The sequence below is a fragment of the Nanorana parkeri genome, unplaced genomic scaffold (assembly GCF_000935625.1).
Source record: "Nanorana parkeri isolate BGI_ZX_2015 unplaced genomic scaffold, ASM93562v1 scaffold19, whole genome shotgun sequence".
Taxonomy (NCBI): domain Eukaryota; kingdom Metazoa; phylum Chordata; class Amphibia; order Anura; family Dicroglossidae; genus Nanorana; species Nanorana parkeri.
This window is the reverse complement of record NW_017306287.1, coordinates 3727663-3743304: the sequence shown is the minus strand read 5'-3', so window position 1 is coordinate 3743304 and position 15642 is coordinate 3727663. Positions and strand designations below refer to the sequence as shown.

The 15642-nt window shown below is 42.9% G+C and overlaps 1 protein-coding gene across 1 annotated transcript in view; it reads left to right on the top strand.

Annotated features, from left to right (window-relative positions):
• The window catches only part of LOC108791121 (coronin-7-like), a 152741-nt gene that overhangs the window by 38930 nt on the left and 98169 nt on the right, over positions 1 to 15642 (top strand). The window contains exons 8-9 of the mRNA XM_018561508.1: positions 12153 to 12239; positions 12596 to 12678. Of these exons, the coding sequence (XP_018417010.1) occupies positions 12153 to 12239; positions 12596 to 12678 (170 nt within the window). The remainder of the gene's footprint in view (positions 1 to 12152; positions 12240 to 12595; positions 12679 to 15642) is intronic.

Here is a 15642-nt window from a genome sequence, read left to right as displayed (position 1 = left end):
CTCCTAATACACAGACATCAGGACACAGAGCTCTCCTCTACAAAAACTCCATAAAAAAGACTAGAGGCCACCACCTAAAATTGGTGGAGATAAGATTTAACCACAAAGGGCATAGGGGCTTCTTTTCAGGTAGAGCGGGTTACATTTTGGAACTCTCTGCCACAAGCAGTGGTATCAGCAGAGGTATTGAATCATTCAAAAATCATTTAGATACGTTCCTCAGAGACCATAACATACAGGGGTAACAGGTACTCTTAAAAACGAGAACACACACAGTAGACTTGTATACTCACACAAACACACACAGACACACACAGACACACAAAGGTTGAACTTGATGGACCTGTGTCTTTATTCAACCTCAGTACTATGTAACTCTCCTCCCAATAAACAGGCATCAGGACACAGAGCTCTCCTCTCCTCCTAATACACAGACATCAGGACACAGAGCCCTCCTCTCCTCCTAATACACAGACATCAGGACACAGAGCTCTCCTCTCCTTTAATATTCAGCTAGATGGGTACAGAGTTGAAGAAGTCTATAGCACGGCTTGTCATTGGCTACACACTCCAAAATAATTGTTTATACTAGACTAAATCCTGGCAAACTTTCTGCTCATTGTGATTCATCATTTTCTAACATTCCTGGAAGATATAAAACTGTTTCACAATTGTTGACATGAGAAATCCAAACATTGGACGCCCATCCCACAGAACCAAGTCTGAGTATCTGAGCTTTAATCAGTCAATGCAATTCTACATATGTTTGCTGATCTCCTAGTATCAATGGGGTACATGTGCCACCTGTTACAATGACCTTCATAATTCAGAGTGTGGTCCATGTGCCACTTGTAATAAAGTCCTCCATAATTCAGAGTGTGGTCCATGTGCCACTTGTAATAAAGTCCTCCATAATTCAGAGTGTGGTCCATGTGCCACTTGTAATAAAGTCCTCCATAATTCAGAGTGTGGTCCATGTGCCACTTGTAATAAAGTCCTGCATAGTTCAGAGTGTGGTCCATGTGCCACCATGTGCCACTTGTAATAAAGTCCTACATAGTTCAGAGTGTGGTCCATGTGCCACTTGTAATAAAGTCCTACATAGTTCAGAATGTGGTCCATGTGCCACTTGTAATAAAGTCCTACATAATTCACAGTAGAGTAAACTTTTCAGGTGTAATAAAGTCCTTCAGAATTCAGTGATGTCTTTAACCCTTGCTTTCCTTGAGGTATATATATTTCCTTACATGTTTTGCATTGATTAAAAGGTTTTATTGCACCAGGAAAGGCGCCAGGTGTAGTTTTTTTTTTCTAATTTTCAGATTTCCTCCTGGTTTCCGGAGAGGTCAGATGACCAGTGTCTAGGAATTGGCCTTTTGGTCTCTGATTAAGAGACTTTGGGAAATATTGTTTAGGCATAATGGAGAAAGGACAAATGTCCAGGCAATGGTCACAATCAGAGGGATCCAGCTTGCTGTAAAATTCTTTTACTTCCTGTTAAGGGCAGCAGGTCAGTTAAGAAAAGCTTAAGAATCTGCTTTAAAATGTGAACTTTTTCCTATGGGATGTATCTAGTCCACTTTGCATATCCAGCCCTGTTGTGCCAAGCTAATGTTCCTTTCGAGTGATTGAACAGGTTTCTTTAATGTAGGACCTTTTGTTTCGTATTGTTCGTTACACAGAGAATGATTGTAGGCACGACCTATTTAAAAAGCAGGTTAATTACAGTGTTCACATCTATTTTTACCGCGCCATGTTTGGACTTGATTTCAAGCATAGTGTTGATATCTTAAAGTGTTTCTCCAACCCAATTTTTTGCTTGTTTTTGGTGAAAGTGATAAAGAATTAGAAACCCAAGCTGAGATATTATCAACACTTAGGCTGGCCAGTAATCATTTTGGTCCCCTTCCATGCAAGCAATTGTGGATGATGGAATCTTCCCTGCAGGGCCATTATATTCTGAGCATTTATGCTTTCCATAGTCTAAGGCTGGGCATACACTGGTGGTTAGTTCTGGGGCTGAGCAAGAAAAAACTCTTGATTCACCCATCCACCCTAAAAACGCAGATGTTGGAATCCTCCCCCTGGTCTATTGTAATTCGACAGTGGCGGGTAGCTGCTGTCAGAATACACGGACAGTGACTGCTGCTGATTTACTGCAGTCATTGTTTAGCCAAGAAATTTGGTACCAGTTCTTTTTACAAAAGTCAATTATGCAAGCATGGTAGAGCCAGTCCCAACGTGGTGGTGTGAGCTCTGCCCACCCATGACAAGGCAAATGGAGCAAGCAGCCCGAACACATCGGGTGTGAACGCACATTAAGAAACACTCAGACTGTCATAATTTTGGCCAGTTGCATTGATATCCATTGATATTTAGAGTCTCTTCCCATCCTCTGGAACTCTTTACCCCAAGCTGTCCGACTATATCCCACTCTGACTGCCTTTAGGCGATCGATTAAGACTCATCTCTTCAGGGAAGCCTATCCCACCTCAAACTAACCACTCAACCATCATGTTCTCAACCAATTCATCCCCACACAGCTACCTCCTCATGTATCACTTCCCCTTCCCTTTTAGATTGTAAGCTCTCAGGGGCAGGGCCCTCCATACCATCTTGTCTTGAATTGTATTGTGATTGTAATGTCTTCCTTGTTTTGTTAAGCGCTGCGCAAACTGTTGGCGCTATATAAATCCTGTATAATAATAATATCCAGCTCATCTGTAGCAGTATATTGCATTTGGAATGGGTCTTTTGCACATGAATTACTGTAATCCGTTGTCTGGCCCTGGAGCAGATCAGTGGGGGTCCGAAAAGACCCCCACCAGTGGCATTACCAGCCTGAATTTATTCTTCACTTTCATGCAAAAAGTAAGAAATCCCTTTAAATTAAAAAATGTGTTGTCAAGGTGACAAAGTCCTCTATTTCGTACATTTTATAGAAGGCTTAATGCACCCTAGAACTGATATTTAAGTGCTTGCCGTTTCCTGTACACTGAAGGAATGCCATCATTAGTTGTACAGGGTGAAATATTTGCTCCGTGACAGTCACAGCTGTGTCCCCAGCGAGTAATTCCCAAAGATTTGATGTTTGCCCGGTGGGATCCCCTTGGTGAAACCAGGATACTAGGCCTCAGTTGTCATGGCAACATGTCAACAAAAATGGCAGGAAAATTAACAAGCGAGTGAGTTTATGTACTGAGCTGGTGCTGATTAAACAGACATATAACTACCCCATCTGTTACTAAACATCTCCAATCCATAACGATTTTTTTCCCCTGGGAGATGAATGTATATTTGTAGATCAGATGCGACATATGTGTGCCTATATGAGTACACAGATTTTTTGCATAGCTGCGCATTGTGCATTGTGTATCTCTGACAACTTTTTTTTAATCTAAATGGGAATGTGTCAGTCAGTGGTAATGGTGTATTTGTGCATGTGTAGCAGTGTGTATATACATCTCTTGTGTCTGTGTCCCGCTTGCAGGAAGTGTGTGGGATTAGGGAGTTCAGGGTCGTGGGAAGTAAGGGCTCCTCTGGGGTGATGGCTATATATAGTAACAGTGACATATCATCCCAGTCCCAGCGCTCACACACAAGTCTATACATGCATAGTGCGTTAATGTCATGTTTTGGGGTCATTAAACCTATCATAATTGGTTTAAATATATGTAATATGCTTCTAATATAAGGTGACCAGATTTTTAAAATGAAATCTGGGGACATTTTTTGTTATTGGCAAATGGAAAAAAAACTATTTTATTAGCATATTTTCCTCAAATTATATATGCATTGTATTTGGTAAACTTGGAAATTTCCCCGGGAAAATAGAATAAAAAAAAAATATAATTTTTTTTAATACTCGCCTGATCCCTGGATCCACCGACTAACGCAGCCGCCCGTCTCCCACGCTGTCAGCTTACAGCATGTAACGGTTACTATTAAAACTGGCGCACGCTGTATGCAGCTTCTGAGAAAATACGCTATTAGCGTAGCGGGAGCTACGCAAAATGCTCAGCCGGCTTCCCCACTACAGTAACAGCGTATCTTCTCAGAAGCTGCTGACAGCGTGCACCGCTTTAAATAGTAACCAGCACATGCTGTATGCAGCTTCTGACAGAGTGGGAGATGGCAGGCTGCGCTCGTCGGTGGATCCAGGGGGGTTATTTTATGTTCCTGGGGACATAATTTGTCCAGGGACGGTCTCCTCAATCCGGGGACAAATGGTCACCCTATTCTAATAACACAGAACTCAAACCCATGTAGATACCTTGGTGGGTGCTACACATAAAAATAATGTAGCCAAAGGTAGGGTAGACACTCAAATGTTTTCCAAAGAGGAAAACAAAATCTTACTTTATTATATCGACATTCTGGTGACTCACAGTCCACCTTTCACACCCACACGAAAAATTTTATATTTAAAGTGACATTAAAGTCAAAAAATGTTTTCCCTCCCTCCAATGTTAATGTCAGCACTTACCTTTAGAGCCTGTTCACGCGACGTCCGTTTTCTGTGCTGACCTGATCCGTACGCTCCTGCACTAAAAATGCATCCCAATGTATCCCTATGTATTTTATGGGCTACAGTTCTTACGTGTGCAGTCCGTTCAGGTTACGACAGAAAAATACTACATGTCACATTTTGTACGGTCCGGAAACGCAAAACGCGTCAAACGCACTGCAGCTAACATACTGATGGCCCCACTCAAGCAAAAAAAAAACGCTGCAAAAACACATAGCACCGCTACCGTAGAGATGCCATCAATGGGCTGAGTGTGTACACTATATGGTGCACATTCCATACAATGTACACAAAAAAATAAAAAAAACTGAGGGAGAGAGGAAGAACTTTGCATGCCTGTTCTGCCAAAAATCCCTACTGCCCAGCATTTTTTACCCCCTTTACTTCCCCTTTAAAGTCGAACTGACACAAAAACATTCCATTTCAATGTTGGATAGGCCCAGGAAGGGTTATAACCCAGTCAACTTTTTCTTTTGCTATCAGTGTCCCATTGGGGAGATTTCTGTTCACTTACTGTCTTACAGCCAACTTAAAAGAAGGAAATCCCAGGTGGTCAGCAGGGTCACCAGAACCAGATTTGTTGTCCCCATTGGAACATTTATTGTCTTTATCTGTTCTGCTGACAACCCACAATTTGAGATTTTTTAAAAAACTTTTTTTAACACACAGAAAAAATTGTGAGGGTGAATCTCCCTAAACAGGAACGCAGACAGCAGTAAAAACCTGACATGAGTTCTAATCCCCTTCCACTCTATTTTAAAACTAAGCGGAGTAATACACAAATAAGTACCTTAGCCATTACCAAAAATGCATCTTATTTGTGTATCACTCAGCTGTAGATCCTCAAATTATCCCTGAATTGGTGCTGACACTGTCCTTCCTTCTGGAGGGTGGCTACTTATGTTCCCCATGATCCCTGTGTGTATTGCAAAGTATCCACTGCTCCAAGCTCACTCCCATGATGGATTACACTCTCACGTTCAGTTTAATCATTTTTGTTGAAATTATATTCTATCACGAAGCTTGGAGCGGTGGCTACATTACAACACACACAGGGACCATGGGGAACAAAAGTATCCCCCCTTCAGAAGGAAGGACAGTGTCAGCACCAATTCAGAGATGATTTGAGGATCTACAGCCGAGTGATACACAAATAAGTTACATTTTTGTTAATAGGTAAGGTGCTTGAATGTATTTTTAAGGTTTAGCTGCTGAGTTTAGTGTCTCTTAAAAAACAGATTCTTAGGGTGAGTTCCTTGCCCTTGAGCTGCTAATTCTGCATGATAGCCACAGATATTATTATCTTTTTGTTATGATGATGGTGATGATGTAAAAGAAAACCCAAAGGTGGGCAGAAGCACCCAAAACTCTTCAGTGGGTAGTAAATATTACTATTGTGTGGACTGGCATTTTGTTTAATGGCTCTTCCATTATCTGTCATTTTCTTAGGCTACCTTCAGACACACGCAGGCATGCTACTTTGCCATAATTGTGCATCTTGTAAAATTATAATAAAAGGATCCTTGTAGCACACCAGTGTTGCAGAAAGTTAATCTTTGTAATTATCTGTCATTTTGCAATGTACAAATGATCTTTTTCATGTCTATTTTTCCATCATTAGATAAAAGGACTTTGCAGGTGAACGTTTAGTTGTGGCCATTTCATGACCCTGACACAAAGGCATTAGTGTCTATGGAGTAATCTTTTTTTCTGAAACTTTTTGTTTTTACAAAATGTCTCTAATATAGTGGGAGAAAGGCTATTGTCATGGCAGCAGAACAGTTTCTTTGTAAAGATATTTAAAATAAATGGGAGTCCAAAACTAGTTCCATTCATTGTAGCTGTTTTTTATTAACTTCATTATATGCCGAAATGTGGGATAACACCATCCACTTTGATGGGGGGGTAGAGGAATTATCTAGAGAGCAAAGGAGAAAAGCCTCTTTGTGGCGGTTGAACTCATAGCACACAATGTGTATCATATGGGGAGAAATTGAATTTGTTATTTTTGTTAATAAAGTCTATAGGCAGTAATAGGATCAAGATGGTACCCACTATCAAGATGGCTGAGCATGTATTGCTGCTGAGAAGTTACAAGTTCCCAGGCTGGAGCGCAACTAGACATGAGAAAAAGACCATGACTAGATAACTTTTCTCTAAATATTTGGCCTGGCAATTTTTTGGCAAGCCCAGCTTGCCAGACAAATCTGCCAGGGAGGTCAACCTACTGGTCTATAGATATTAGACTTTCACAGGTACTCTATGTTCCCAAAAGTTTGTGAACACCAGACAATCTCATCTACATTATATAACTGAATGTATGTGGCTACCCCTCCAAATTTCCAATGCAGGGTCCTGTTAATGCTACAGCATACAAAGACATTTCAGCTGATAGTCAAATCCTTACCTTGTAGCCACAGTTTGGGGAAGACCCTTTTCTAATTCAGCATGACTGCCCCCCTGTTCATAAAGTCCACATAGTAAAGACATGGTTTGAAACATCTGCTGTGGAGACACCCGAGTGGTCTGAACAGAGCTCCGACCTCAACCTTACCGAACACTTTTGGGATAATTTGGACAGCCGATAGTGAGCAAGGTCTTCTTGTGCAATATTAGTACCTGACCTCACAAAGATGCACTCCAGAATCTTGTGGAATTTATTAGGGATGTCCCAGTAACGATACTAGTATGGGTATCGGGCCCGATAAAGGGCATTTTTACGAGTAGTTGTACTTGTGAAAATGGCCCAATTCTGAAGGCCGATACCGGCCCTTTAAATTTTTGTTCAGGTGACTGAGGTCCCGAGCTTGCTCGGGACCTCAGACAGCCTGCTTGGGACCTCATGCAGCTGTCTTTGACAGTGCCGGTCCGGTTATACATTGCCGCCTCTTCCCGCCACTGCACAGGACAGCCCCACACCTGCCTGTACATCCCCGGAGCCTGGCATGAGCCCGGATCCTACCTGTTCAGCCCGGCACCCACCCACTCAACCCGCCACCCACCTGCAGAGGCCCGGTGAGATCTGCACACGGCCCTGGTGAGACCCAAACGTAGCCCTGGTGAGATCTGCATACAGCCTTGGTGAGAACTGCACGCCACCCTGGTGAGACCTGCCCGCCACCCTGGTGAGATCTGCATGTAGCCCTGGTGACACCACACACAGCCCTGTAAAATTGCTGTTTAATCATGGATTGATGGGATCTGTGGTCCTATATTGCTGGTTGCCATTCTCCATTGCTGTTTAATTATAGATTGAGTTACAGTTTTTCATAATTATAAAGAAACTGCCCTAAAATCATAAGTCTGTATTGTTTTAGAAAAAATATCACATGTCCCTTTTAAGAAAAAGTATCAGTAATTGGTATCGGCAAGTACCTGAGGGAAACTACTTGTACTTGGTCTGGAAAAAATGGTATCGGGACATCCCTAGAATTTATATTAAACAATAACAGGATTTATATTCCTCAACAACTGGAGCCATTTGGTTCCTTGTGTTCCAGTGATGTGACCATTCCCAGTTACTGACAGTGTTTTTGTGACAGGACGTAGTAGAACTTTTGCTTTTTGAAGGCTAGGAGGCCACAGGATGCATGAAATTGTCTTCATATATGGGTAGGCTAGATGTTTTCTATAACTTCATCATGTGTCCCCTTCCCCAAGGTGACAACAGCACCTGATGTAGACCCTCATGGTCCTACTGGTTGGGTAGCCTTGTAGGCAAGAATAGATTCTTTGCAAGCAGGAGAGACATAGGTAGCCTGTAGCTGTGGTGGTAGATGGGCAGGTTGAATTTATGGCTCAGCAAAAGGTTATACTTAACCTGGTAAAATGATAGCCAGTTCTTGGGTAATTGATAGAAGGAACTGGTAGGTACGCTTCTCTAAGACCATGGTGGGATTTTCTGTGCATAGTTTTGCTTAGTAGATAGGCTGCATTCTCATTTTCTGTTCATAAAATGTCTGATTACGCATCACGATTGTGACATGGACACAGAGACAGTTTGTTGAAATTGCTCCAACCTTATGACCTGTTCCCAGGCTTTTGGTAGATTGGTTTCTGTCATTACATAGTTGGAGTTCTTGATAAAGGCCTACAGGTTCTTCTTGCCTCCTAAACACGATGTCATGAATATTTTGGTGTTGGCACATATACTTCTCACTTTGCTTTTTAAAAATGTCATGTACGCACAACACTTCATGGATTATAGGTTAAATATTCAAGAGTATAGAAGGTAAAATTGAAATATAATCCATGCAAGCTTCAGCTGTGTCTGGATACAGAGGTCTGGCGTGTGCCAGCTCACTGTGGGTCTGTGGCATAACCAGCTTAATATCACCCCCTGGCACACTTAAAGCAGCATGTCATGTATACTTCAGTCACACAACACGGCAGCAGCAGAAGTAGATGGCGTGTGTGAGAGTTGTGCGTAGGGATCACATTACAGAAGTGGCCGACCTACAGTTGGCTCAGCATGGGGGTCACATTGAGTGACAGTACAATTTGTAGATGCCTGAAATGTGCCTGGAGTGAAGTGACTGGTTGAGCACTGGTTCAGGTCACACTAGTAGCTGGCAGCAGGTTCCTGTACTGCACTGTATAAATAAATATTATGTTGGCCATTGTGAAGTAATGTTTTTCAAAGCTCTCTTAATCAAACATGGGACCTAAATGTAAAGGAGGCCTGTACCGGAGAAATATAGAGACTGCCATAGCTGTCCTCTCCATGTAAAAAAAACTAGCTGTCTGGCTGTCATGCTGATCCAATGGCTTTAGTACATGCCAAGTCCCTAACAAGTATGCAGTTTAGGAGTTTAGGCTTCACTCTGAAGCTAATGCTCTGATTGCTGTTCTAGCTTAGTGACTCAAAAAGTATTAAATCCTCAGACAGGCAAGTAGCATTTTCAGAAGGCGAAGTGAGTAATGGCAACCTCCATATCCTTTCACTACAGGTTTCTGTCTCAATGTTTTTATTGAAATTTCACAAGTAACACACAATGTAAAGATATTGGTTCACATTACATCAGTACAACAGGTATTCAGAACAATCATGAAATCACAGCAAATGTAACCTCATATTATAGGTACAAACCTTCAAGGAGCCAGGAGACTACACATTCTACAACTCTTATCACAACTATCGGCCTATATGGCAATTGCGTAGATGGTAGGTCTGCGCTCCAGATTTATGATCCAATTAGCAACTTTAAACAGCGAAAGGGGTAAAGGCCCCGGGTAACATCTTTCACTACAGGTTTTATTTGAAGGGCATGCTCACTCAAACTGATATTTTGGGTTCCAGTATTTATGGGAGCGTTAGACCAGTGAGTGGTTTTGTATATCTTTTAGGAACTCTATTGTGATGGTCTTGCATTTCCAAGGTCTCTACATTGTCCAAATTAAGAATAGCCCTCCCTGTTGGTTTTTTTAGTGCATTCTGTTTATGGTGAATGCAGGATGAGGAGTGTGAAAACCCCAAAGTGGGTAAATATACCCAAAACTTCAAGGCAAGCAAAAAACACACAAAACTCTAAGGTAAACCAAGGATTTTGATGAGAAAATCTCACCACTGTCCCCAAGAGATATAAGCAGCCAGTAGGTAACTTAGTCAGTCTGTAGCTGACATACACTATATTGGGAACAGTCTGTGAAAATTATTATGGAGTTCTTGTCTCTTGTGGTCTGCTTTTGTGTCTTTTCATCCTTTGAATTGCTGGTTTGCCTTTATGACTTGTATTACCCTGGATAACTGAGTACTCGTTATACTTTTGTGTCACAGTGGTTTGGATTGCAGTGCTTACTATAGTTTTCTCCTCATCATCATTGTACACATTTGTACAATTTTATACAATTTTATACTTCTGCCTCTGTGATTTAGGAATGCCGTTGTTACCTCACGTTCCTTTTTTTATTTGTCTGGAGCTCATTGTTTTAGGAAGGCTTTCCACAGAGCATTTGTGAAGTAAGGTATTGATGTTGGACGAGAAGACCTGGCATGCAGCTCATCCCATAGGTGTTCACTAGGGTTGAAGTTAGGTATTGTGTTGGATGAGAAGACCTGGCATGCAATTCATTTCGTAGGTGTTCAATAGGGTTGAAGTTGGGGCAGGGGTGTCCGGGTCCGAAGGCTGGGTGACACCCCCGCCGTGACGTCATCGCGCATGCGCGGTCGTCTTGACGCCTGCCGGCAGCCATCTACGGCCCCATTCACACTGAGTGATTCGCAAAGCGCGCGTTTGTCGCACGATTTGCATTTTGCGCGATATCGCGCAAATGGTTGCATTGAGCAACCTAGAATCGCGGCAAAATCCGCTCCAAAAAGGGTCCTGCTGTAGCGACGCACGACCCGCGACAGCGACGGACAGAGCCCCATTGAGATGCATTGGAGAGCGATCCGCGAGATAAATCGCTCAGTGTGAATGGGGCCTTAGGGATGGATGTCAGCAGAGATAGGAGGGGACGTTCAACCGGCGGGATTAGAGGTATGCCGCTGGGTCTCCTCCTCTCTCCTGACACTGTCGTGCTCTCGGTCCGTGAGTCCGAGTGCCCGACTTTTCATAGGGTGATGCAAAAATGACTGTCAGTCATTTTGGTGTCACCCCTCCAATGGTGGCACCCGGGTGCGGGCCGCACCCCCCCTTGTGACGCCTTGTGAGTTGGGTATTGTGTTGAGCGAGATGTCCTTGCATGCAATTCATTTTGAAGGTGTTCACTGGGGTTGAGGTTAGGTATTGTGTTGGGCGAGAAGACTTGGCATGCAATCCATCCCAAAGGTGTTCACTAGGGTTGAAGTCAGGGCTCTGTGCAGCCCATTCAAGTTCTTCCATACCAAATTCATCAAACCATGTCTTTATGGAGCTGGTTCTGTGCACATTGGGCACAATCTTGCTGGAACAGAAAAGGTGATGATCAGATATCCACACACTTTTGGCCATAGTGTAGCTTTCTCTGGCAGGCTGCTGCACTGAATCCAGAGGGCTTATAAGACGTTATGGCTGTGTAGCTGCAGCAGTGTTGCTTGCAATAAATGAAAACAGAATGATAATACCCCATAGGGTCTAAGGTGACAGCATGAATTGGCCACTGATTTTTAAGGTTCTTTATAGGCTGGTGTGGGTTATGTGGTTCCTCTTTGCATTAATGTGTCTGCTTGCACCATACTATGACCTGTTTATGAATCTGTGTTGATAATAAGATCATTGATCTCCATAATTCTATAAAGATATTTGTATTTATATTAATTGGTTAGATATTAAAAAGTCACATCAGTCCCTTCCTCTATAGTAGTTTACGGTTTATTGTACTTACCCCAATCACCCTGACATGTTCTAGCGCCATTTTTGAAATGTGAGTAGCCTACCAGTATGTTTATGTCTTGTAATAGGAATAGAGGGCCCTTGGAGGAAACTCGTACAGTCGTGGGAAGAATGTACATACATACTCCAGAAATATTATGTACCCTTTAGGAATTAATACTAGGCCACTGTGCTAATCACTGAGCATTCATGCTTCCCAGTCATTAAGCTGTAAAGGGTTGCTGGTTGCATGTCCATTGGACAGCCCTTTAAAGGGATAGATTTTTATTTCGCTTTTTTTCCTCTATTAACATTGACTTGCTTTCTTTCAGGATGCCCAGGGCCATGACAGCAATAAAGACTCTCGAGTACTGTGGACAAATTCTAACAACCATCTATTAACATCTGGATTTAACCAGGTAGAGTGCTCCCCAAGGCCTCACTATCTCACTCCGGTCTCCTTTCTGTGGAAATGCTAGACGTCACATGACATATACAGCTCGCGGTGGTATCTTGCCCATATTTGCCATATATTTCTTCTCCAATTATTTAATAGTAATTCAAATAAAGTATCTTCTACACTTTCCTCTCCTCTACCAAAACACTGGTCACCTAACCCCTAAAACAAGATCTTATCTCCCTTAACACTTTACATTTAACCCTCAACTTGACACTCACTTTATCTGTCTCTAAGGAAACAAAAAGCTCTGAAAAATTAATAATGTCATTTTGTGAGTGTCAGCATTTGATCTAATTCCTCCATCTGTCTCATTAGGTCAGAGAGAGAGAGTTGCTGCTTTGGGATCTTCGTAATTTCAGCCGACCTGTGACCTCCTTCTCACTGGATGCCTCCTCAGGGTAGGAATATGTCTTCTAATTATCTTAAAGGAAACTTGTAATGGGAGAAACCTGGAGGCAGCCATTTCTGAGCTCTGCCATGGGACATGCAGGTTGCCTGTGACCCCCATTCTTCTGCACTGGCAGTTACTGACCGGGAACAGCAACTGGAATGGAAATTAGGTTCTGACTTGGAAATTGAAATTAGGTTCTGACTTTCCTGATTTGTATACTTGTTACTTGTTCTCAGTCAGTAATTCAGGAAGTATTGAAGCCAGTTTGTTAGTATAACAGCCAGTCAACTATCATTTTCAGAAGGGGGTCAGCAGTGGTAGTCCCTTTTAATTGCAGATATACATTGATCGGTTTGCTGAGGTATAGTGGCCCCTAATGCACATCATAATTAACGAGAAAGCAAACCCATGTTATGTCCATTTACGGCAAAGCTTTGAAGCTTGGCTGGGAAAAAAAATACCCTTGCAGTGGCCGAACACCCCTACAACCCCACCACCACCACCTTACACTGCAATGATTATGAGCTTGTTAACTCTAGGGGGCAATGAAGATTCTGATTTACTTCCCTTAAAAAACAATGCTGGGTAAAAAAAGTAGCAACCCGTGCAGTGGGGCTACCATGGGGTTAAGTTTAAGTGCTTGTTTTTGCCTAGGGTCAAAAATAAAGTTATACTCACCCAATCCTCCGAGCCGGCCAGATGTGACACCGTTCCCTCCAGACTGTCTAGTCCTTCGCTGCAGCAATGTTATGCCCCTCGACGTCCTCACGTCCTGTACACTGTGTATAGAACGTTATGACTCAGCGACCTTAGACTGCTGCAGCAGAGAGGGAAAGAGGCTCCAGGGACTAGTTTGTGAGCAAGCCAGCTCGGAGGATGGATTGAGTATAGCTTTTTTATTTTTGACCCAAGGGTAGCCCCAGTGCGAGGGTTAATAACATTTAACCGGAGTTCTGCTTTAATCCACACTATCCTCGTCTCCCTGACACTGTGGACAATCCCTTAATGTCATCACATACAATGTAGGACTATCAGTCCTGCATTGTATGTGGAGGAGAAAAGCATGTGACTGTGGCCAGGAGCTCATTAGAGAAGACGCTTCAGGGCTTGTTCACACCAAATCCGGACCAGATCTGCATGAGTTTCTGCATATGCAGTGCGTTTTGCCGCGTTTCGTGCCGTTTAAAAAAAATGTTTTAACCTAAAACGGGCTTTCAGTGCGTTCCAGGGTGTTTGCATGTGTTTTAGTGCGTTCCAGAGCAGAAAAAATAGGGCATGCTGCAGTTTTTCCACATGCTCTGGAACTGAACGCTGTGGTGTGAACTAGAGCCCAAAATTCCATTGGAATACATTGTGTGCAGGTTTGCTGCGTTCTGTAACTGTTCTGCATCTGCGCCACACTTGGTGTGAACAATCCCTCAGGGGACTGGTTTCACAGATGGAGGGCACCTCTAGGAGCAAGGAATAAGGTAAGTATTGTAACGGGGGCCCCCACTATAATGGTATTTATCTTTTCAGACCGGAGTTCAGCTCTAAAGCTCAGTCCCCCTGCAGTGCATTACTAACCTCTTCTACACTGCCCTGCCACTTTGTTCAGCCTCTGGGAGCAAAGAAAATACCCAGCAGCGTATTATTTAGCACAGGAAGAGAATCAGCCCAGTGCAAGCTATTATTGGGGCTTCCACAAGGCAATCTTTCCTTGCTCCTGGTTGCTGAACATAGTCGAAAGGGAATAAAAGCAAGGTAAGTATGTACAGGGGGACTTGTTGCTTTCCCTGCGTGTATGGACAAAGTACATGTTCTCCATTATTGTATTTTTGGCTTTAAAAATGGCCTCAGTATGGACAGTTTGGAATATAATTCCTCAAGTTTATACTTCGTTCACTCAGTAACATTCTGAGAAGCAAATTTTGTCCAGCCTGCGATCTCGACCTTTGTGTACCATCATAAACCTCTCTGCGATTTGACGGCTTTGTGATGTATTGTAATCTCATAAACAATATATAATTACTGATTATTATACCATAAAAGAGGAACTTTATTTATTAATTTGTGCCAATGCTTTGTTTTATAATATCAAGCTATCCATCGTCTTTGCATGGGAACAGAGTGTGAGAGTTGTAAACTAATATTGTTAAGACAGATTTTTTGTTTAATTGCCGGTGATGATATGTGAAGTGCTCTGTTGCTGTCAGATACCAAGAGTTTACTTTTCATCTGTGCAGTCATATTACCGTCTAGAAACCGATATAAATAGCTTTAAAGCTGAACTCCAGACAGATATAAAAGACCAATAAATTCAGCTTTGTGATTAATACTGGTAATACCTCATTAAATGTATTTTTTAAAGTACAAGCAGTGTATATAGGACTCTCTCTCCTACCATCTACTGTGCAGGAAAGCGCAGGTTGGGAGAGGGAGAAGCTGTACTGGGAGCCAATCCGTTCTTCTGCAATGCTCATGTGCTAACCAAAACATGCCAGATATGAGCTTATTAGTCTGCTGCTTCTCATTTCACTGTTCAATGTAATATGCATCACTTCCTTCATTCGGGGACCGAGAAGAGATCAAAGGGAGCTCAGTACACGATCTCCCTTTGATCTCTTCTCGGTCCCCGACAGCATCCCCGTGGCCTTTCCCAGCCACACAGCGGATCTCGGGACCGGCAGCGGTGGCTACGGGGGAAGAGGGGGGGGGCGTTCGCACACCGGCAGCTACTGCAAGCGATCGGGCATCTCTAGAGACGCCTGATTGCTTGAATGTAAACAGCCATCGCTGGCTGTTTACATTGCTAACAGTTCCCCACTCATGTGAGCGCCGTGCGGGTGGGACGGGGGAGGGGCAGGACGTCTTAAGACGCCCTCCCTCTTCTACAAGACTCCTGTCCGTCTGTTCAGTAACGGCCATGGACAGGAGGTGGTTAAAGCGAATCTTTACCCCCATCAGCATGCATATGAAATCATCTTTCATT